General features: G+C 53.6%; 1 protein-coding gene across 3 annotated transcripts in view; it reads left to right on the top strand.

The window, feature by feature from the left end:
* ncoa2 (nuclear receptor coactivator 2) overlaps positions 1 to 18,829 on the top strand; it is a 39,707-nt gene extending 20,878 nt beyond the window's left edge. For 2 of the 3 annotated variants that reach the window (XM_023794655.2, XM_023794656.2), the window contains exons 4-21: positions 1,221 to 1,324; positions 2,319 to 2,496; positions 2,724 to 2,912; positions 3,071 to 3,172; positions 3,777 to 3,917; positions 4,012 to 4,159; positions 4,358 to 5,456; positions 7,577 to 7,793; positions 7,874 to 8,053; positions 8,624 to 8,833; positions 8,953 to 9,082; positions 9,228 to 9,393; positions 9,486 to 9,773; positions 11,658 to 11,735; positions 12,872 to 13,094; positions 17,190 to 17,367; positions 17,458 to 17,647; positions 18,554 to 18,829. In XM_023794655.2, coding sequence (XP_023650423.2) covers positions 1,221 to 1,324; positions 2,319 to 2,496; positions 2,724 to 2,912; positions 3,071 to 3,172; positions 3,777 to 3,917; positions 4,012 to 4,159; positions 4,358 to 5,456; positions 7,577 to 7,793; positions 7,874 to 8,053; positions 8,624 to 8,833; positions 8,953 to 9,082; positions 9,228 to 9,393; positions 9,486 to 9,773; positions 11,658 to 11,735; positions 12,872 to 13,094; positions 17,190 to 17,367; positions 17,458 to 17,647; positions 18,554 to 18,565 — 3,833 coding nt within the window. In that variant the 3' untranslated portion in view covers positions 18,566 to 18,829. The remainder of the gene's footprint in view (positions 1 to 1,220; positions 1,325 to 2,318; positions 2,497 to 2,723; positions 2,913 to 3,070; positions 3,173 to 3,776; positions 3,918 to 4,011; positions 4,160 to 4,357; positions 5,457 to 7,576; positions 7,794 to 7,873; positions 8,054 to 8,623; positions 8,834 to 8,952; positions 9,083 to 9,227; positions 9,394 to 9,485; positions 9,774 to 11,657; positions 11,736 to 12,871; positions 13,095 to 17,189; positions 17,368 to 17,457; positions 17,648 to 18,553) is intronic. The other variant, XM_023794657.2, reaches the window with a different exon arrangement.
* The last annotated feature ends 3,707 nt before the right edge of the window (positions 18,830 to 22,536 follow it).

Raw genomic sequence — 22,536 nt, 5'->3', positions numbered from 1 at the left:
CTGTGAATGCAGCCCCTGTGCTGGGACCCAAACATGCCAGCCGGCCTGTGACTCTGTGACTTTGTTCTGTGGATGTGACCTCTTTTCGGCAGACGTGTTGGGGGAACGATGTCTGGTGGTGACGGGCCCCGTGGGGTCATGGGTTTAACCCTGACCCTGTTGCTGACGTGTTACACGTATGTTTATAGCGTGTATTGCCCTTTTTTTTCAGGCTGGGGGCGGGTCCTGAAGTGGAGCGTTGGGGGCGGGTCCTGAAGTGGAGCGTTGGGGGCAGGTCCTGAAGTGGAGCGTTGGGGGCGGGTCCTGAAGTGGAGCGTTGGGGGCGGGTCCTGAAGTGGAGCGTTCGGGGCGGGTCCTGAAGTGTAGCGTTGGGGGCGGGTCCTGAAGTGTAGCGTTGGGGGCGGGTCCTGAAGTGTAGCGTTGGGGGCGGGTCCTGAAGTGTAGCGTTGGGGGCGGGTCCTGAAGTGTAGCGTTGGGGGCGGGTCCTGAAGTGGAGCAGGTGCTGACTCAGCCCTCTGCGGGGGTGTCAGGCACCTTACCTCTAGCGTGTGCCTCTTACGCACTTTTCCACAGCTGTGCCTGTCTGCTGTGCCCTAACACACACCTCCCCCCCGACAGTGTGTCCAGTCACTGACTCTGTACGAGGCTACAGTGAAAGTGGCCCATTGCTGCTTTAACTGGGCAATCCCAATCATTCTCTTACTTGAGTTGGAGCACCAATACAAATCAATTACCTTTACACCAGCTGTGTCTTCTTGGCTGGGCTGTGGGTCCCAGTCAGCCTGCAGGGGGCGTGGGAGCTCGTCCCCTTGCTTGGCCCCCTGTCCTGTGTGCCATCCCCCTGTCCCCGTACTGCTCTGTAGATGGGCTTGTCTCACGTGACCGTTCATATTGCTAGTAGCATTGTCCTGTTTGCTGTTAGCTGGAGCACCCCCACAGAGACATCCTGACCCCCCTGCCCCTGGCCTCGCCTTTCCCCTCTGACCGCACCCTCTCCTCTCCTTCGTCCTGAATGGGGTTGGCTCATTTCATGTGTTGGGCTCGTCTTGCTCCTGTTTTTACCATGTGCCATGTATCCTGCTCTTTAGTATTCTTCTCCCATCTTGCCTCGCTCACTCCCGGCTCTTTCCTGGAATAGTGGGGGAACATCCTGGGGTGTTTTAATGCGTGATTTGCGTCCTGACTCACCCCATACCGATCTCCCCCCCACCCCCCCACAGAGAAGTCCTCCACGACAAGCGATGAAGAGGTCCAGAAAGCTGACGTCTCGTCCACAGGGCAGAGCGTCATCGACAAGGACGCCCTCGGACCCATGATGCTGGAGGTGGGTGTTTCGGCTTGGCGGGGGTCTGCGGGGGTGCCGGGCGGGTGGCACACGCTGTCGGCGCAGGGGAAGTGGGAATCGCTGATGTGTAACAGGACGGATAAGCCCCGCGTGGCAGACCGTGTCCCTGCACTCTGTATCCAACCAGGCATCTGGGAAATGGAGTTAACTAAAGCTGCTGCATCTTAGCTGTGATGAGCTTAATCATCAGCCTTGGCTTCACATTCCGAACATTCGGCTGTGTTCCGGGTCTGGTTGACGACGATGGATCACTGTCGCCTTCCGGACCAGAACTAGGTTCAGAGCAGGTGTGAGTACCAGGCAGAGGGAGAGTGTCTATCTGTCAAGACCCATGAGAGGAAGCAACACTGAGCTTGTAGTGCTGGCCCTGGACCATGGTGCGGGGCGAGGTGGGCGTGGCTCTGCTTGTTAAGTGCGTCACGGTCGCCCCCTTTTCTGGTGGTAATTAGCTCACCGCAGACAGAGGGTGAATTACTGGGGGGTACAGGGTTTTTCTGTCATTCTCTTATGTCTTTGCTCCCAGATGAGGATTAACTCAACAGCAATGTGGGATTACCACAAATTCCCCCCCTCTATGGTGGAGGTTGGCGTCCCCGCCGTATGGAGAACCCTCGCTCCCTCTGTAGGGCAGGAGCACGATAGTGTTAATCGTACTGGTGAATCTTCAGGATGGCTCAGTGGGCTAGACCTCTGCGCCTGTGATCGGCATTAGGCCCTTAACCCAGAACCCCCCCCCCAAAATTCTACAGGGTCACTGGATGGAGGGCTCACCCTGCTCTTGGAACCCAAGCTTCAGTCTCACATGTGTGTGTGTGTGTGTGTGTGTGTGTGTGTGTGTGTGCGTGTGTGTGAAAAGGAGAGCGTGATGGAATATGCAAACAGAAGCATCCCGAGATGCATGTAAAGGTACACGGCAAATTCTCATTTTATTTCACATCACGGTGAACCCCCCCCCCCCCCCCCAACTGCACAGGCCCTGGACGGCTTCTTCTTCGTGGTGAACATGGATGGGCACATCGTCTTTGTGTCTGAGAACGTGACGCAGTACCTGCACTACAACCAGGAGGAGCTAATGAACACCAGTGTGTACAGCGTCCTGCATGTGGGCGACCACGCCGAGTTCATCAAGAACCTGCTGCCCAAGTCACTTGGTGAGCCTGCCCACCACCCCCACAATGCACTTCTTCCACTGTGCTCCGCCCCCACTGTGCTCCGCCCCCCACTGTGCTCTGCCCCCCACCATGTTCTTTTCCTGAGGACTTGCTCATCGCTAATGTCACGCTGGTGGTTTCTTCTGAATGCGCATGGCACGTGTGATCTAGCTGGTGCGGGCAGCGGGCCCTGGTGTGACACCTCTTTCCCATGCCGCCCTCCCCAGTGAACGGCGCCCCCTGGTCCGGTGAGAACCCCCGCAGGAACAGCCACACATTCACATGCCGCATGCTGGTGAACCCGCAATGCGAGGCGGACGAGGAGGCGCGCGGCGGTGCAGAGGCGCGCCAGAAGTATGAGACCATGCAGTGCTTTGCGGTGTCTGAACCGCGCTCCTTCACCGAGGAGGGCGAAGGTGAGTCTCCAGGGGGGAGGGGGATTCCCTGGGGGCCCTACGGGAGAGGCAGGGCGGAAGCTTGTGCAGTCTGGGTTGGAATGGGACGGGTCCTGCCACGGTGCCACTCTGCTCCAACCGCCGCAGGTGACCTGGCTTCTGTCTGCTTCCCCATACAGACCTGCAGTCATGTCTGATCTGCGTGGCCAGGAGAATCCCCATGAAGGAGAGGCCGGCGGCTCCAACCCAGGAGAGCTTCACCACCCGGCAGGACCTGCAAGGTGCGGGGGGGGCGCCTGTTAGGGGTGCCACAGATCACAAAGCCCACGGTTCCGATCATATCGCAGTTTTTGAGTCACGGATCAGATCATTTTTCGTGGGATAGACAAGGACATCCGTCAGTATCTTTACTGTCTTGTGTCTAAATCACAACAGTTATTTTCTTGATCACAAAAGAAAACTTATAATTTTCGGAAAACAAAACAAAAGTTATAATTACGCACGCGAAAGAAAGAAGCAGATTCCATTAAAAATCCATTGGCTAATACACAGGTTTTTTTTTTTTATTGCAATCCAGTGAAATCTAAAATTGCTTCCTATGTGCCATACATAAAGGGGGCATTCTCCCCCATTGTGAGAAATAGATGTCAAGCCCTGAATGCCTATGGACCTCTGTAACACCTAGAATTAGGGAACTATTACTTTAAAAAGTGTCAGCGGCTGCAAAACTGTATTTTACACTCAACTTTGCATTTAATCTTGGGGGGGGGATCAATCACGGTATATTCAATATATCGTTCCGGAAGGAAGGCGGCTTTGTCGTTTTGCTCCATGCCCCCGCTTGGTGAGTTAGCAGTGGCTCTGCCCTTGATTCTGCCCCCCCAGGCAAGATCACCTCACTGGATACCAGTCTGCTGCGAGCCTCCATGAAGCCGGGCTGGGAGGACCTGGTGCGGCGCTGCATCCAGCGCTTCCACCTGCAGAGCGACGGCGAGATGTCCTTCGCCAAGCGGCACCAGCAGGAAGGTGAGTCGGAGTCGGGCTCGGCCCGGACAGCGGTGGCATCGCGCGTGCCAATGCGACACGTCTCACGCCCCTGTCCCCCCCCCCCCCCCCGCAGTGCTGAGGCAGGGACAGGCCTTCAGCCCCATGTACCGCTTCTCTCTGTCCGATGGCACCATTGTGTCGGCCCACACCAAGAGCAAGCTGGTGCGGTCGCCGGCCACCAACGAGCCGCAGCTCTACATGTCACTGCACGTCCTGCAGAGGTGAGCATGCCCCCTCCCCACCCTGACCCTCTTCAGCAGGGATGACGTTCTGTCACGTCTGTTCGTGGTGCTGTGGGGCCGCCGGTCTCTTCCCCGTGTGTCTGAGGACGGCTCTGGGACTCTCTCTGCCTCCTCACAACCCTCTCAAGCCATGTTTTGTCTCTGTTTTGCTTCTCTTGCCTCTCCGGCGCCCCCTAGAGAGCCGCCGGTGTGCAGCATGAACCCGGAGCTCGGCTGCCCGGGGATGGGGAAAACGATGGGTCCTGTCTCTTCCGGTGGTGTCCCGCCTAGCCTCCAAACATCTGAGGCCCCCGCCGGCGGTAACCCGGGCTTCGCCACCGCCGCCGCTCTGAAGGAGCCGCCTCACGGGTACCGCTTCCGTGGCCCAGGACCCAGCCACCCGGCAGCCCCTGTCCAGGCTCCTAAGTATGGGCTGCGGATGGGCAGCCCGTCGCAGAGCAGCCCCTGCCTGGCTCCCGGGCCCCAGCCCACCATGATGTCGCCCCGGCACCCCGGCATCCCCCGTGTGCCTCCCCCGCAGTTCTCCCCCGCCGGCATGTGTGGTGGCCCGGGAAACGGCCACAGCTACACCAGCACATCACTGAACGCTCTGCAGGTGCTCAGCGAGTGTCACACGGTCCCCCTGGGCGCCGCTCTGGGGTCCCCCGAGGCCAAGGTGGGCTCGCCCAACCCCCACGCCCTCGCCAAGGCTTACGGCGAGCAGGGCCCCCCCGACCCACCCCAGCAGCAAGAGGCCCCCATCGAACCCAAGGAGGAGAAGGAGAGCCCCCCCGGGCAGTATGGTGGCAGCGGCAGTGAGAGGCCAGAACTCCAGGGCCGGTCCCACGAGGGGAAGAGCCACACCAAGCTGCTGCAGCTGCTCACCAAGACAGAGCCTGTGGACCCGTCCTCTCCCGCAGCCCCGGGGGACCCCACCTGCAAGGACACCCCGGGTGGCGGGGTGGGGGCCCATACCACCTCGCTCAAGGAGAAGCACAAGATCCTGCACCAGCTGCTGCAGAACAGCACATCGCCCGTGGACCTGGCGCGGCTCACCGCCGAGGCCACCGGCAAGGAGCTGTGTCCGGACGGCATGGGGGCGGCCGAGCTCGGCGGCAAGCAGGAGCCCGTCAGCCCCAAGAAGAAGGACAACGCGCTGCTGCGCTATCTGCTGGACAAGGACGACTCGCAGGAGAAGGCGGGCCGGGGGGCGGAGCCAGGCGATGGAAAGGCGGAGCCCAAACTGCCTGTCGTTAAGACCGAGAAGCCGGATGGCAGCTGCGACCAGTCAGTGCAGGTGAGCCTCCGGGGGGTAGGGGGGCTGCCCGTCGCATGAGGGTCTCTCCGGCGATCAGTGCCTTCAGGAGGCTCAGCAGACATCTCCCAAAGGGTTGTCTAAGTACGATGAAGAGGTTCCACCTGTGCTTTCCGGGTCACTCTTTTTGCTTTGTTGCGCATACCAGCGCCCCCTAGCTGTGGGGCTGCACCCTCTAGCTGGGTCTACATTGTGTGTAGTGGACCTGAGTCTCCAGAACAGGACGCCTCTCCAGTGCGGGTGTTTAAACAAGCCGCACTGTCCCAGGGACCACAAATAGCGTCAGGGCCCGAGTGTCCACTGTGAACCCCTCCCCCTCCTGTCCGCAGTGAGTGTGGGAGTGGGAGTGGATTGATTAAAAGCCCCCCCCCCATCGTATGACAATGACCCATATGCTGGTTCACACGGCCAGATCCTCATGGCCAGAGTACGGGGTTGGGGAGGGGGGCTGCATTGGAGTCAAAACAAACTGCCCCCCCCCCCCCCAAGCAAGCGTGACACACCAGCCATGTGTCAGGTGACTGTGTGTGTTTGCCGTGACAGGGACAGACACAGGCGTGCAGGTTCATGCACTGCATTGCTCGGAGGGCTGCGAGTCCACAGGGCAGGGAGAGGTTAGGGACACACACCCCCCCCCCCCCCCCTTCCTCTGTGGCCATTCTGAGCTTGCACCCTCTGTCATGGCCACACCGTATCCCAAGCAAGAGAACGGGTGATCCGTTTGCTCAAGGTATTACCCCACAGATATAACCGAGTGGCTCCCCCAGCCCTCCCTCCCCTCACAGGAGAAAAAAAAGGGGGGGGGGGGCTCTGGCAGCAGGCAGTGTGACAGACGACTCGGGCTCAGGGCCTTACATCATCGCTGACCTCCCTAGGGCCTTTTCTCTGCCACTTGTACTCAGCCACAATTCCCGCTTCTTCACTTGCAAAGAGATCCTGATAAGAAAGACGGGTGAAGGACCACAGAGCTGGTGGGGCTTTTATAAGGCGCAGGACACCCTGCACAGACACAAGGAGCTGCTGCTCTGCTCTGCTCTGGCCTGCGCCGCTCACACTCTCATCATTGTCGTCGTCGTCGTTGTTGTTGTTGTTGTTGTTGTTGTGGTTGAAATCAGGTTTGCTGCCCCCTTATGGCAGTGAGGGGAAAGAGCGTCTTTAGGTTTTCTCCTGTTTACTTGCTTTATTGCAAAGGCTCTGTCTATCAGAGCAGGGCTTTTTTTCCCAATCACTACATTTATAATACCTGCCGTCTTTAATTAGATGCACCGATAGATGCTCAGGATAGATTCAGCTTCCTTAGAGGCCTCTTTGTGTAGCGAGTAGCAGCATTAGCCGTGTCCGCGTGATGGGTTTGGGTCCAGAACTAGGACCTTTTGGGAGGTCGGCATTTCGGAGCATGTATAAACAAGTAAAAGTTTCTTACGTGAAATCAAAGCGCGGTTTATTTTGAGGAAGACCCTCCCCCGTCCCCCGCTCCACCCCCCCCCCCCCCCCCCAGAATAGCAGGCAGATCATTACCATGCGTTGGGGATAATGTGCCTGTACTCGGCTGGGTAACCTCCTTCCTCGCGGTGCCGCTCGCCCTACTTCTCTCCGGAATCCGCCTCTCGGATTCCCTCTCTCCTCCCGTCCCCTCGTCCTGGAGCACGTCTCCCGCGACCTCGCCGGCTCTCCTATAAACTTTTCCCGTTACTGTCGGTGGGGTCGTGTCAAAGGTCAGAGGTCACCTGCATGAATGTGGTCTGCAGTTATTTGCATTCCTACTGGGGATTTTATGTTGTGGATTTTATGGGGGGGTGGGGGGGTGCAGGGGCAATTTAACCCTGATGTACCTGCTGATGGACTGGATTGGCCACCTGGGTGCACAATGCTAGCAGAACAGCAGTTAAAATTTGGACAGTGTTCCCTTTCCTCCCAGTGCAGCGTGAATTGGAATCCAGTGCATTGGGGGAGATTGGTGCAATTCTTTAGAAATATGAAATTTTAAATAAAATAAAAAAAAAAGCAGGATGCATCTGTCTCAGCACTCGTACAGGTGTGATGTGACCCTGATTCTGTGTCTGTGCGTGTCCGTGTGCACACGCGTGTCGTCCTGCTCCCAGTCCAGTGAATTGGACCACATTCTGGACGACTTGCAGAACCAGCACCCGCTGTTCCCTGAGAGTCGGCCCATGTCGCTTCCCGCTGCCATGGACAAGCAGTCCATCATTAACGACATCCTGCAGATCACCGGCGAGGGTGGCCCCAGTCCGGGTCCTGCCCCCATCCCCGGGGGCCCCATGGCACCGCAGAAGGCCTTCCCTGGCATGGCCCAGAGCAGTGAGTACGGCGCCCCCTCTGCCTCTGTCCGCCACGCCGACGCCACCGCTGACGGCCCCCCCACTCCTGCCACCCCCTAGGTTTTGGGGCTCCCAGACCGGGCCCACCGGGGAGGGGCCCACCGGCACGCAGCGTCTCCCTGGACGTGAACATGGGGCCGCAGAACTCCCAGGGGCCCTTCCCTACCGTGAGGAGCAGCAGCATGCAGCAGGTCATGCAGCAGGTCATGATGGGGAACCAGGCAGGCATGGTCAGCGCAGGTGAGAGCCCAGGGAGCTCGGTTGGGGGGGGGGGAGACAAGGGCGAGCTAATAAGGGCAATGCTCCTGCTCACCTGAGTCTGTGTCGCCCTGAGTCTGTGTCGCCCTGAGTCTGTGTCGCCCTGAGGCCGCGTCATGCTGCGCGTAACAGCAGCAGGGCTTCCCTGTCACACTAGGGGCCTCAGAATGAGTCTGGGGTGGGATTTTTTTTCTTCAGGGGGTGGGGCAGGAATGGCAGTATGCGGTGCAGATTACCGGTAGGGGCTCAGACTCCTGCTGGAAGACTGAAGGGTTTCCCCTGTTTGATGTCAGTGTGACGAAAACCGCGGCCGGAAAGTTCCCGTGTCGCCCTCCTTCCACTGTGCGCCCGCCCCCGCGTTGCGTGGAGGTGGTACTGCGCGGCTGGTAGCTGGCATGCGGGCGTGCCGAGTGACGCACTTCCTAAGGAAGGAAGTGGGGGGTGACCTGCGTCGCCCCAGGGGCCCCTTAGCATTCTGCGGTGCTCTGCCTCCCGGGGAGTATGCAACTCATCTCTCTCTCTCTCTCATCCCTCCCCCTGAACCCCACACAGGAATGCTTGGTGCTAACCCCCCTAGAGGCGGCATGCCGGGAGAGGCCTGGGGCCCCCAGGGGCCCGCTGTGAGCAACTCCATGAGCCAGCCCCTGCAGCAGGGAGTGGGGCCCGCTCGCATGCCCCCCAACTCCGCCGCCGGCATCCCCATGCGGCCCAGCAGCCAGCCCCCACCCCGGCAGATGCTTCAGCCGCAGATGATGGCCGCTGGTGAGTCTCCTCTAGCCAGTTTTTTGGCCGGGTTCCTTCATGGGTGCTGTTGTGGGACTCCAGCTTGTCCTTGAGTTTCAAGCTTGCCGATAACCTCTCCTCGCTGATTCCCGAACCAGCACAACCGGACCTGGACCTGGGTATGCCAGGAGGCCAGTTCTCACAGCAGCAGGCCCCATCCAATCAGACGGCCCCATGGCCTGACAGCATGCTGCACATGGAGCAGGGGCCCTATGGCGGCCAGAACAGGTATGCATGGTGATGCACGTCTCTGATGATACTGCTCAATGTCCCGGGCTCTGATAGGCTGGGATAGCTCTGCTATCATGTGTCACCCCCCAGAATAAGGGCGGCTGAGGTTGAAGCATGCTAACCTGTGTTTGTCCATCCCCAGACCTGCATACGGTGGGCCCCAGGAGGAGGCGCTGTGCCCACCCCCACCAGCAGAGGGCCCCACCGACGAGGGGAACCTACTGAACCAGCTGTACAGTGCACTGAAGGACTTTGATGGCCTGGAGGAGATCGACCGTGCTCTGGGCATCCCTGCTCTGGTCAGCCAGGTAACACCGCTTCTGCGTCCTGCCTTTGGGACAGGCTCCATACCCAGTGCCGCCTGGTTCTGACAGTGCCGTGATTCTGCGAATCCCACCAGCAGGGCCAGGCGGTGGAACCGGACCACTTCCAGGCGCAGGATCCTGGGCTGATGATGGAGCAGAAGCCCCCCGTGTACGGGCAGCAGTACACCCCAGCCGGTCACATGACGCAGGGTGGCTACCCCATGCCGGACCCCAGCTTCCACCCCATGGGCCAGATGGGGCAGCGGCCCAGTTACTCCGTGATGCGCATCCCGACCCGGCCGGCTCTGCGGGCCGCCCCCGGAGTGCCCAGCCCGCCCAACGCGCTGAGACTGCAGCTGCAGCACCGGCTCCAGGCCCAGCAGGTACTGCGTCCCACCTCCTCCCCCCCCAGACCCGCTCAGGAGTCTCACTCATCATTCAGCCCCCCCAGCACGTCCTACAAAGCAGCTGTCAGCCGTCGTCAGGAGCAGTGCAGCAGTGTCATATACACTGAAGTTTGCATGCGTCTGTCGTAACCCAGGGAAACGATGGTGCGGGGGTGTGTCACTGATGCCTTTCTCCATGTGTTTACACTTCAGTCCCTCTGGTTAAATCTCATCAGCCAATATGTTTGAGAAGTTGTGTATTAAAACTACACAGAAAAAGTTAAGCACCCAGACGGAGTGGTGGAAATTAAATTATGGGCACACTGCTGGTCCCATGTCAGTAGGGTGTGGCCCGACCCCCCCGGGTCTGGATATATGCGGCGATACAGTATGGACGGGAGTCGTATTGCCGTTGTATCCTCTCCTGTGGCCCACAGCTGTTGTAACTGGCCCTCGAGATCCTGCAGATTGGCACTGGGTTTGCGTTGATGTCCAAGTTGATCCCACACATGATGTTCAATTGGGGAAAGATCGGGGGACCTGGCTGGCCATGCGAGGACCTCAGCATGACGCAGGCAGTCCATAGACACACGCGCCGTGTGGGGATGGGTGTTGTCTTGTTGACAGGCAGTACCAGGGCGCTGTCCCAGGAGGGGTAAGACATGCGGACGCAGGATGTCACTGACGTAGCGTTGTGCCGTCAGGGTCCCCAAATACCAGAGATGACCTGAAGTCACACCCTATGGCTCCCCACACCATGATGCCAGGAGTAACACCGGTGTGTCTCTCCACAACACTGGCAGGACTGGTCCTCTCCCCTCAGCGCCGCCATACATGCACACGGCAGTCATCTGCGGTAATGCAGAACCGAGGTTCATCACATGGTACGACGTCACTCGTCATCAGTCCATGCCTCCTGGTTACAGCACCACTCCAAACACAGCTGTCTCTGCGCCCATGTCAACGGCTGCCTACGCATGGGACAGCGAACCCGTAGTCCGGCTGATGCCAGCCGTCGAGACACGGTGCAGGATGCCATGGGGTGCTGTAGAGAGTCCAATACCTGTGTCTGGATGGCAGGCAGGGTTCTGTAATGCTTGTGATACGACGATCCTCCTTTGGTGTGGTCTGTCTTGGGGGACTGGAACCTTCTCGACGTGTGTGGGTGCCCTCACTTGCCCATTGGTTCCAACATCGGGCAACTGTGACATCTGCATTCCCCACATGCTGGGCAATTGCACGATACGACCACCTGGCCTCATGCAAACCCACAATGAGACCCCTATCAAACTCCGTCAAGTGCTGGTAATGCTGTCTATTGCGTCTATGAGGCATCCTCTGTGTCTGGTGACTAGACGTGCCAGTTCCTTGCAAATCGAATAATTTACATGCCCATCGCTGGTCTGCACATATGCCAAATTACATCCAAATCGGACCATTACTTCTGGGTGCTTAACTTTTTTTGGTCACTGAGTATATTTAGCGATAAACAGAAATCTTACCCGAAAGAAGATGATCTACACCTTTCTCTGAAGGACAGTCTGTCTGATATCAGCGGTACAGCTGTGGGTTCGTACTGTTTATTGAGGTGACATCGCTGGGTAAGGTAACATCTAAAGATGGCTGTCTCACTCTGGAAACATCTGCTTTGGGTCTCTGTCATCTTGTTTTGTGACCCATCGAGTTTGTTTTGCTCCAGCAAGCTGCCCCCTGCTGGACAGAAGAGGCAGTGAGCACTTTTATCTGCAAACATGTGCTGTGTTTTTCTCTCTTGGACACATTGTGTGGATGTGGGTTTGCCATATGCCAGTGTGAAGGTTTTTTCTACTTCCTCATTAATATCATTTATCAATGTTTGCGTTTGAAAACTGCTCTCCCCAGAACCGGCAGCCCATGATGAATCCCATGCAAGGCATGTCCAACCTGCCCCTTCCTCTTCGAGCCAGCATGCCCCAGCAGGTATGTGGCCCTGTTGCCCTCCACAATACCGGCCTCGTTGTCGTGTGGTGTGTCGGCGTACAACAACAGTGAAATATGAGCTAGTCTAGATTTGTGTCTGTATCCTTTATCTAGTGTCTTTTTTAATTTGAGACACCCAACAGCTGCTTAGCTACAACTGGGGGCCTCTGTTGTTCCCAGTGAAACCTGTCAGCACCGTGTTAAAGGAGACCAGCTTCTAGCTAATACGGCGCCCCCAGCTGGCCCCGCAGGATCGGTGGCAGGCATGTGATTCGTGCTCTGCTCAGGGCCATGCCTGGTTCCCTGGCATGTTCTCTTGTTTGCCGCAGTGCCACCAGCTTCTGGCATGGACAGTTGACTCCGAGTTCCAGGTTTGAGTTAAGTCATGTTGGACCTGGACATATAGGTTGTACCCTTGGAGAGTCCCCACCAGGTCAGTGATTAGAGGGTGACCCAGACTTGTCACAGAAAACGCGTCTCAGGATACGATATATGCCTCCCATGCACTCTGGAGCAGTGATTGGGGCTCTGATCGGCCAATGACATTTCTCAGATTCGAACCAGCAAATGACACGTCCCGAGCTCTAACTGGCCAATGACACGTCCCGAGCTCTAACTGGCCAATGACACGTCCCGAGCTCTAACTGGCCAATGACACGTCCCAAGCTCTAACTGGCCAGTGATGCGTTATTGCTGGATCTCCCGGATTTTGGGGTCTCTGGCTTTCATCTGTGAGTTGTTAGATTCCACGGCCCTGCTACTGTCTCACAAATACTTTCAGGTCCATTTAGGAATCCTTAAAGATTCTGAACAAACGACTCACTGAAATAGCTGATCTCTGAAGGCCTTGCTCACCTGTCTGTCGGCTGCTGCTGGTGACTGCGTCTGGCGTCGTTTCTGCATATCTGTATGCATCCGATGTTCACTGCCCTCCAAACTGGGGCGGCTTTAATTATAGCACCGCTGCTGAATGTAGGACAAACAGCTTTTAAATCATTCATGAATCTCAAGGAGACAAACTTTGTAGTGAAGTCAGACTGGAGGGGTTTCCGTGGCGACGCGGGGGCGCGGCCCGGCCTGGCTGACCGCCGTGTGTCTGTGTGTCTCTGCGTGTGTCCTGCGCCATCACATCCCAGGGGCCCATCAACGCCCAGATGCAGGCCCAGCGCCAGCGGGAGAACCTGAGCAACCTGCTCCGCCAGCGGCAGCAGCAGCAGCAGCGCCATATGCTCCTGCGGGCCCCGGGCCTCGGCATGGCCCCCACCGGGGCTGCCACCTCCCCCGCCATGCAGGGCACCATCAGCAACCCACGCATCCCCCAGGCCAACCCCCAGCAGTTCCCCTTCCCGCCAAGCTACGGTACCGGTGATCCCGCCTCCCTTCCAGCCTTAGCATGCCTCTGATTGGCCAGTGACACGTTTCTTCCAGCTCTAACCGCCCAATGACATATTGTCCCAGGCTCTAATTACAATCATGCTGTCCCAGAGATAAACTGCCTAATAGCACATTGTTTCGCACTTTTAACAGCAATGACACGTAGTCTCGATCTCTAACCTGCCAATGACACGCCATACCAGGCTCTGATCAGCCAATGACATGCCAACCCGTGGTCTAACTGGCCAATAACACACCATACCAGGCTCTGACCGGCCAATGACACGTTGTCCCAGGTTTTAACCACCCAATGGCACACCCTTCCAAGCTCTAACCACCATGGTGGTTTGTCCAGCAGTAGGTTGCACCAACTAAGCATGAGTTTAATTGTACCCTACGTTGGACGTAAACTGCCCCTACATTCCAGTTTGCAAGCTGCAAAAAAATAATCTGTTGCATCACACAAATTGTTTCAGCATAACACTAAGTTATAGATTTTACACCTCCTTATCATTAGATGTAAAATCCTTTGTGTAAAAAATAAATAAAAAAATTCTAAATTGTTAGCTAACCTAACAAACCTTTTTTCTTTTTAACATGCTATAATATAACTTTATCAGAGAGAATTACCACTGATTTAAGATAAAACAAGGTTGCAGGCTTGATGTCGTTCAGCTAATGCTAGCTGGCAAGCTAGAACAATTTGTTTTTTGTTTCATCTGAACCCTCTTTGTATTCCTTGAGCTAGACCATCTCATGTAACAGAGCGACTGTCAAGCACCTCCAATAAATGCCTATGTCACTTTGCCACTACAAAATGACCTCAAACTTGATAAACATACCAGTGGTGTAACAGACTAGCAGGGTCACCAGTTTTCGTGCATCTGGCGTGACCCTCACGCTTTCAGACGCTCACGCAAGAAATCTTACAGCAAATCTATATTGTTCCATTATAAACCTAAAATCGGCTACATCTAAAGCGTTGGGGTCATTTGCAAACCCAGCAGACTATTTACAAGGTAATAAAACTCTTACATACATGTAAATGCATGTGCATGTGTGTGCAGACTTATTTTGAACTGAAAATCTCACACCAGCCCAGCTGACCAAAGCTGGCATCCCTGCCATACGGATCCCTGTTCCCCCTACAATTGAACCACGGATTAACTGCAAAGTTTAACCATGATAGTGTGAAATAGTTTTACTGCAGCTGTCACTTAGTAAAGTTAAAAATGAAATAATTCCTGAAAATGACAGAGAATTCCCCCCTTATGTGTAGAACATGAGGGGGGGGAGGTGATATTTTCAATGGGAATGCAATAATAAAACAAAAAAAAAATATCTGCACAGATCCAGTAGCATTGACCATGGCATTTTCACTGCAGTCCTCTTCCCTTCTCATGACAAATACTGTGACACTTTTGTTTTCCCGGGAACTTTTTATTTTGTGAAATAAAAGCAACTTTTGTTTGTGACAACAACTTTGGCTATGTTGAGATCGGGAGAATAAGTTATGATCTCAACATAAGAGAGAAAAAGGTAATGATGGATGCCCTCTACGGTCTTCCATCCGAGGCAGATTTTCAGTAAAGGATACAGACAAAGCAATCGTGTGTTCACGAGAACGGGACGTTAAAAGCTCCTTGCTTTGAGTTTCCTTCAGTTCTTTAACTAATAAATGGAAAGCAAAGTTAAATTTGTCGCATTTTTTGCTGATATGAAATATGATCCTATCCGTGACTCATATACCGTGATTGTGAGTTTTGTGATCCGTTGCACCCCTAAACCATACCTAACAAACCGTACCTAACAAACCGTACCTTAGAAACACACGCCTTGTGGTGGTTCCAGTACAGCTGTGGCCAAAATACTTTTCACAAATACAGAAAAAATACATCGGTAGCTAAATATAACCAAAACTCAACAGACATGTTCCGGAAAGACCAGACAGTGATATTGGTTGGTTGTCCACGATGAAAATGTCATTCTGTTCAACAGTATTTTTTAGTAGCTCCTAACTACATTGTAAACTCACAAAGAACGTTGTGCTAGTTTAAAACAACCTAGTTTCAACGTATGACTTAAGGTACCCTTTTTACACCAAACTTTACAATCACTCACACTTAGCTAGTGCAACCCACAGCAATGACACGCCATCCCGGGCTCTGACCGGCCAATGACACGCCGTCCCGGGCTCTGACCGACCAATGACACGCCGTCCCGGGCTCTGACCGGCCAATGACACGCCGTCCCGGGCTCTGACCGGCCAATGACACGCCGTCCCGGGCTCTGACCGGCCAATGACACGCCGTCCCGGGCTCTGACCGGCCAATGACACGCCGTCCCGGGCTCTGACCGGCCAATGACATGCCATCCTCGGCTCTGACCGGCCAATGACACGTTGTCCCTCGCTCTAACTACCCAATCGCTTGCTGTCCCGGGCTCAGCCACCAATGACACGTTATCCCGGGTTCATAGTAGACAATTATTTACATTTACATTTACAGCGTTTGGCAGACGCCCTTAGCCAGAGCAACTTACATAAGTGCTTTAAGACTCTACAATGAATTTTTCCCGATACTAGCTCAATAAAACCAAGGCTATGAATACCATCGATCTAATACTCTGTTGGGAAAGTGTGTTTTTTTTTTTTTTTTTTTTATAAAACATTATGCATTGTCCCGGGCTCTAACCAGCCAATGGCACATTGCTCCGGTTCTAACCACCCAATGATAATGTGTCCCGGGCTCTAACCAGCCAATGGCACATTGCTCCGGTTCTAACCACCCAATGATAGTGTGTCCCGGACTCTAACCAGCCAATGGCACATTGCTCCGGTTCTAACCACCCAATGATAATGTGTCCCGGGCTCTAACCAGCCAATGGCACATTGCTCCGGTTCTAACCACCCAATGGTAATGTGTCCCAGGTTCTAACCAGCCAGTAACACATTGCTGCAGGCTCTCCAGGGTTTGCAGTTCCCCTGGGGCCTATATCACAAAGCAGGATTTCTTGCATTGTCAAATAACTTGTTCAGTTTAAGTTTGTCTGGCCTAAATGTAAGTGAATGAAGATATAATCAATTGGGGTACCTTAAATCTGACAGGTTATCTAGCTCACCAAGAAGTCTTGCTTTGTGATAAAGGCCCCTGTACTTATAACATGACATACAATGCATCACACTGACATCATTGTAATAACAGATTAAAGTCAATGTGCATCTCCATGGTTATCAGTGACTCATAGGAACTTGATTCCAAGGCACTGCAACAGCAGGATTTGTCCACCAGGGGGCAGCAAGATGTGTATAGAGAAAGTTTCAGCTGAGAGGGAAAAGCAGATGAACGTATGATTGAGTATTGTTTAAGTGCAGTAGCTGAAGTCTGCGTTATGGTCATGTTGTCTGTTATTAATGTTTGTTATTTTCTGTTATTAATTATGTATGATGGGGAAAATGTTGATTTACACACGGGTGTGAAGCTGAATTTGCAGCTCCTTGTGAAGCGCTGCTGACCCCGAGCTCACCTTCCATCACAGTTAGTCCCGCATGCTCATATTTAACAATGACATGCACATTTCCGGAGCTTTTCCAACAGGGTGTCACCCCAGAAACAAGCCTGTCTGCTGCCTTCAGCTAGCTGATGCTAAATTGCTTCTGAGTTGTGCCAACCCGTCAGACTGGACTCCTTGCCATAGCATGGAGAGGCATTGAACAGCAGAGGGCGCTGTCCCCACACTGTCACATCACTGTACACACAGTTGTGTGTATGTCTGTGAATGGTAGATCTGTATTTACCATTGTGGGCACCTGTTACTTTTTTAAAAATCTGTCAAAGCAAGTATAAGATGTCATTTTGTTTGGTTACTTATGGTTAAAGTTAGGGCTGGGTGGGGGTTAAGGTTGTCATAGTTAGGATTATAGTTATGCCCATAGAAATAAACGGGTGTCCCCACAATGATAGGAATACATTAACTGTGTGTGTGTGTGTGTGTGTGTGTGTGTGTCTGAGGGGTGTCAGGTGTGTGCGTGCTCAGTTCATGCCGCCTGTTGAAGGCTCCCCCTCCTTGCCCCTCTCACAGGTATGAATCAGCAACCGGATGCCGGGTTCGGGGGGGCCACAACTCCCCAGAGCCCACTGATGTCCCCCAGGATGAGCCATGCCCAGAGTCCCCTGATGCAGCAGGCGCAGGCCGGCGCCGCCTACCAGGGCTCCCCGGACGTGAACGGCTGGGCGCAGGGCAACGTCAGCGGCACAGGGTAAGTCAGGCTACACCACCCGTGAGGTGGGGGGGGGGGGGGATACCGAACCTGCCTTTAATGTCCGCATCCTCTTTCTCTGCGGGGCAGCATGTTCCCCCAGCAGTCACCCCCCCAGTTCGGCCAGCAGTCCGATGGAGGCGTCTACAATGGCGGCGGGGGCATGAATGTCAACGTGCCCGGCAGCCTGAACAGCATGGGCCAGATGCCTGGCCAGGTGGGCATGGGCCCCATGGGCTCTGTGCCCACCCCCGGCCTGCCCTCAATGGGCCCCGAGCAGGTAGGTCTCACCCACCCTTGGGCTGTGACCTCTTTGACTTTCTACATTGGAAATGTACTTTCTTCAGTGATAGAGCGGGTCCCTTCCTTGGGCCGTGAACCCACAACCCCTTCAAAGACTTAAAAAGACACTTTAATTTCATCCACTACAGAGATCAGGAGATGAAGGGATTCAACAGCAACAGGCTGCTGATGGGGGGGCTCACCCACCCCAGATTTATGGGTGTTTGTGTGATTAGTGGCTGACCTCATCCTCAAGCCCATATAGGTGTGGGCCCGCTTAATCGGGCCTGTCTTGGGACCAGGCACCAGTGAATAATTCATCTTGATCTCCTTGCGTGGCTGGGGGGTGTGATGTGATTTTTACACTGCACTCTCAAGCCGTGTACACGCCGTTTGAGGGGCGTGGGACCCTGCAGGGTGTCACTTTGTTCTGATCCCATCACTGGCAAATGCTCTGCTGTGGGAGTAACTGAAGGAGCACATTTAGACTATCCTCGGTGTCCAGAACCTGCCCCACCCCCCAGAACAGGTGGAAACACAGCCAGCACCCCCTGCGCGATCTCTGCCCCGTCTCACCCACCAAGGCGGAGTGAAAGCTTTTAAACCTCATAAAAAGCACATGAATATTTCAGCGAGCGCTCTGCCCCACCTTCCAGGTAAAGCTGCCCCCCCCCTCCCCAAAGACCTTCACTCACCCCTTCTTTGATTTATGTGAGTGTCAGGCTGCTGTAACCCGGCGGGTAAATAATTGAGCTCCTGGCCATTAGTGAATTTATGGCGCGGCCCCCGTTTTAAGTCCGTTCTGCTCGTTTGGGACGCTGACGTTCTTCGGCGCGGCCGCTTCCCCTCTCTCTGACTCTCACTGACCCTGCATCACCCTCTCTGTCTCTCTGTGTCCCCACAGAAGTACTGTTGACCCTGGACGGCGGTGGGACAGCAACCCGCGGACACGGCCCGCCCACCCGAGGAGACAGGCTGTCACTCATCTGCTCAGCAGCGCCCCACCCCCCCCCTCATCAGGCGTGACCTGGATGGGGGGGGGGGGAACGGGGGCGCTCCACCAGCCTCCAGCTCCTCATCCAATGAATGTATTCTTCTCTGGGGACGACCATCACCTTCTCGATCTCATCTCAGCCAAAGGACCATGCGTGGTCCAGGCCCCCCCCCCCCCCCCACCACCCTACCCCCACCCCCAAAGCAACCTGGGGGTCCCCCTGCTGTCCTACACGTCCACAGTGTTCTCAGTTTGACCATTTTTGCATTTTTCTTATTTCTACTGTTGTTTTTTTCCTCGTGTGCGATCAGGATTTAAAGGTTTTTAACTGAATCATTATAGGCAGTGGTGGTAGCATGTCAAGCTTTCAAAATGCTGTACAATTGTTCAAATGGTTTGTATTATAAGACTACTCTGGTCTAAAGAGAGGTTTATAGTGTGTTAAATTAAGTTTTGTTGTGTATAATTTTTTTCCCATGACTTTATGAACTGTTGGTAAGCAAAGTGAACTCGCGATCAGGTGTCTCAGGGGGTGCTGTGTAATTAAACCTCAGAGAACTATTTCTGTAATGTCAAAAATATGGATTTCTCTCTGTTTTGGTCTATGATTTTTGAAATAATAGACTCTTGTGGTTGCGATAAAGGGGGGGTGTGAGTAAGGTGTACATAATGATTAAAATGTCTGTTTTTAATTTAAGTTCTTTCTCTCTCCCAGGCCTGGTCTTAACCGCTTCTGGTCCGAGAGTAAAGGGTTCGGGGTTCGGGGTCTGCAGCTGTTTGTCGCAGAGAAGCCCTGCAGGGTGTACAGTGTACAGATGTGGCCTGCTTCTCGCTGCCCGGCGTAGGTAGATAGGACAGGGCCCGTGTCAGTGAGCCAGCCCTGAGCTGCGTGCTGTGCTTGCTGACGGCAGCTAGCTGGCGTGAGCGTGCCTGTGTGTCTGTAACCAAGCAATAACTATCCAGCGAGAGCCCAGCCCTATTTTATTTTGTACAGTTTTTCCTTCTGAAGGCACGTTTCACTTCCCTGGTTTGAATCAGTATTATCGCTTTGATTTTTCTCGTACGGGTCTGAGGAGGGGCAGGACAGTGCGACGTATCTCCCAGTGGTCGCCCTCGGGGTCTGCAACCAGCTTCAGGGCTTGTGGGGCTTAATAGTCGATCCGCCCCTGATCGCCCCCCCCCCCCCCCCCCCTCCCATGCCCGCTGCACCCCCCTGCTGGTATTGACTCTCCCGCTGAGTTCCTGTGCAGCTCGGACTCCCTGCGGAGCCAGTGTACACCCTAGGTGGACTCAGCCAGGTGCCAGTGCTGTGCCTGACCCCCCCCCCCCCCCCCATGGTCACAGCGACCGCAGACATTACCATGGTATGCAGGCTGCAGTGGGACCGGCTGGCCCAGCGTCGGGGTCAGCCGGGGGCCCCCTGCTTGCGGCACCATTTCGGCAGGTATTTCCTCGTGCACGGCCTCGCAGTGTCCGCCGGCACGGGGCGTTCTGGCCACGCCCTTTTCTGAGGTGTTCCAGTGACCCAGCCATATCACACAGAGAAACAAGCCAAATTTCCTTGCCTTTGAATGATTGACGGTCCAAATGGGTGCTGGGAGCAAGCCCTGTAACTTTGGGGACGGTTTGATGACAGGTACTGCTCAAGGAGCCCGAGAACGAGACGATGTCTGGTCCTCAAGGTAAGAGACAGAGAGGGGTCTGCAAAGCACCTGGGGAGGCTCCATCGCCGACCGGATGTAAACAACAGACTCGTCTCCATAGTGACTCGAGTCGCCATTACATACGTGGTGTTGGGGCATGCGGCTCTCGAGAAGGAACCTTCCGGGGCCGCTCCTCAGCCTGAGGTGGGAGCTGTTCTCCCTCTGCCTGACTCTGCTCTCTCTCACGAGGGATTTGGGTTCCTGCTCCCTTTAAATCGCTGTAGAAGCTGGTGTCAGCTCTGATCTCTCCGTTTATCAGGGCTGGCTTGTTTGTACTATGTTCTGCTGATATCACCACGTTTTTATTCGATTCCGTGTTCTAGATAAATGCTGGGATAAATAATAGAACCCTTTTAAGATATCCAGTTTTACTGACAAAAAACAAGTGCACCACTCCCTTCGCAAAAATCCAAAGATTGTCATCAATTTTAAAAGAAACACAAGCCATGAAGTGTAGGGTGAGGTTTGACTAACCCTTTTGTAGTATTTCTACACGGGCAATAGTGATGAGCACGATGAAACTATTTGCCTATAAACTGAAAAAAAAATGAATTTGCAAAATTTTGTCGCTACTTTTTTGTTTTAGTTTTAGAAATTTTTGAAAACTTAATTTCTTTTGTATAGTCCGCCAATTTCTTAGCTAAATGCAAGACTCTTGAAATGCTAAAACTTTAGCACAATGCCTTAGATCTGATTCTCTGTCCTGTATATTCCTATGAGGTTGTCAGTTGTATTATATTTGTATAGTGTTTGTGTACGACCGCGGATGAGTGCGTCTCTCGCAGCCTTTCCCGCCGGGCGCCCCCTTCCGGCTCCCCGGCTGATCCTCTCTGCTCATCATCTCCCATCTTCTCCCTGATCACTCGTGGGCTCATATTATTTGTACAGTTTGTTTCTCATGGACCGTGTTATGGGTTACGGATATAAGATGATGCAACGGTAAATTTAAGCAATATGTACATTTACATGGACTCTCCGGCAGAAGCTGGCAGTGTCGCGGGTTAAGACGTGTAATTTTCCCAGTTGTGTTGTTCACATTAAACATAACGTTGTTCACCTGCACTGGTGTTTGTAATGTTAGCGTGAGCATTTTATGCAAAGTTAGATATACTGAGAGAACTTTAAACACATTTATGCAAGTTGTCGACTAATATTGCTTTGCTGATGCTATTTGATGTTAAATAATACCGTTGTAAATAAAGATTTCTGTTACTGCAGCGACCCTCTGGTCCTTCTGCTTCCTCCGGATCGGGGCTCAGGGAGGGCGCGCCGCAGCATTTTTCGGATGATATTAATTCGTTTTGTTGTCAGGTTTTTTTTTTCTTTCTGATTTTTTAAATTAAGCCCACATTGTTTCCAGTAAGTTCCTCACACATACTCCCCGGTCCAAGTCCGCTCGCATGTCGTGGCGCCCCCCGGCGGTTACCTGAGGCTCAGTCTTCCCTGCTGCTAAAACCTGTGAACTGCATTTCTGGTTGATTTATTTCAGGTTCATGTATTTCAGGACTGTATAAAAACCACGGGGGTGGTCCTAACGAATTAGGCCGAAAAACATCCGGTAGTTGCAGTGAATTCGCTAAATGGGCTCCGTGTGCTACCGATCGCAGTCTTCACCCTTGTGTCTGTGTCTGTATGCGTGTTTTAATATGCCTATCCGTTTATAATTTTATTCCTTTATTAGTTTTCAGCGGAGCCTGGGTTTAGTCGTTACCGAACCATCACCTTGCCTCTTTTTTAATATGCAAATAATGTGTACTTTTAACAAAAATCGTTTTTCTCTAGGTTACAGTTTTAGTAGTCCATACGGATTGGTTTGATTATGGCTAATATTTTTGTTTACAGCGTTTTACAACGTTTTGGATAAATGCCTAACTTCGGTAACCTGTAAGTAACAATGACTGCGATCAGCCGAAACTCAATTTCAGCATCCTAATTACTAAATATTGGTATAGGCCTAGTCCAGTTAACCTTCCTACGGTGTTAGGGTCGGCAACTGACCCGTGTGTAAGTTTAAAATGCATAAAAGCACCACATAAATTTGTTTACTGCATCAAGGCTTTTTGACTTTGTCAGGAACCTCTATTAAACAAAATATAGCCTACTTTTTTTTTTAATTTCACTAGGCAAGACATGTCCAGATATGTAAGGCAAGATAAGACCAATTTAGTTTATATAATTCTCTTGATGTTT

Source organism: Paramormyrops kingsleyae, chromosome 15, assembly GCF_048594095.1.
Source record: "Paramormyrops kingsleyae isolate MSU_618 chromosome 15, PKINGS_0.4, whole genome shotgun sequence".
Lineage (NCBI taxonomy): Eukaryota > Metazoa > Chordata > Actinopteri > Osteoglossiformes > Mormyridae > Paramormyrops > Paramormyrops kingsleyae.
The sequence above is the reverse complement of the archived record's forward strand: the minus strand, read 5'-3'. Positions and strand labels throughout refer to the sequence as shown.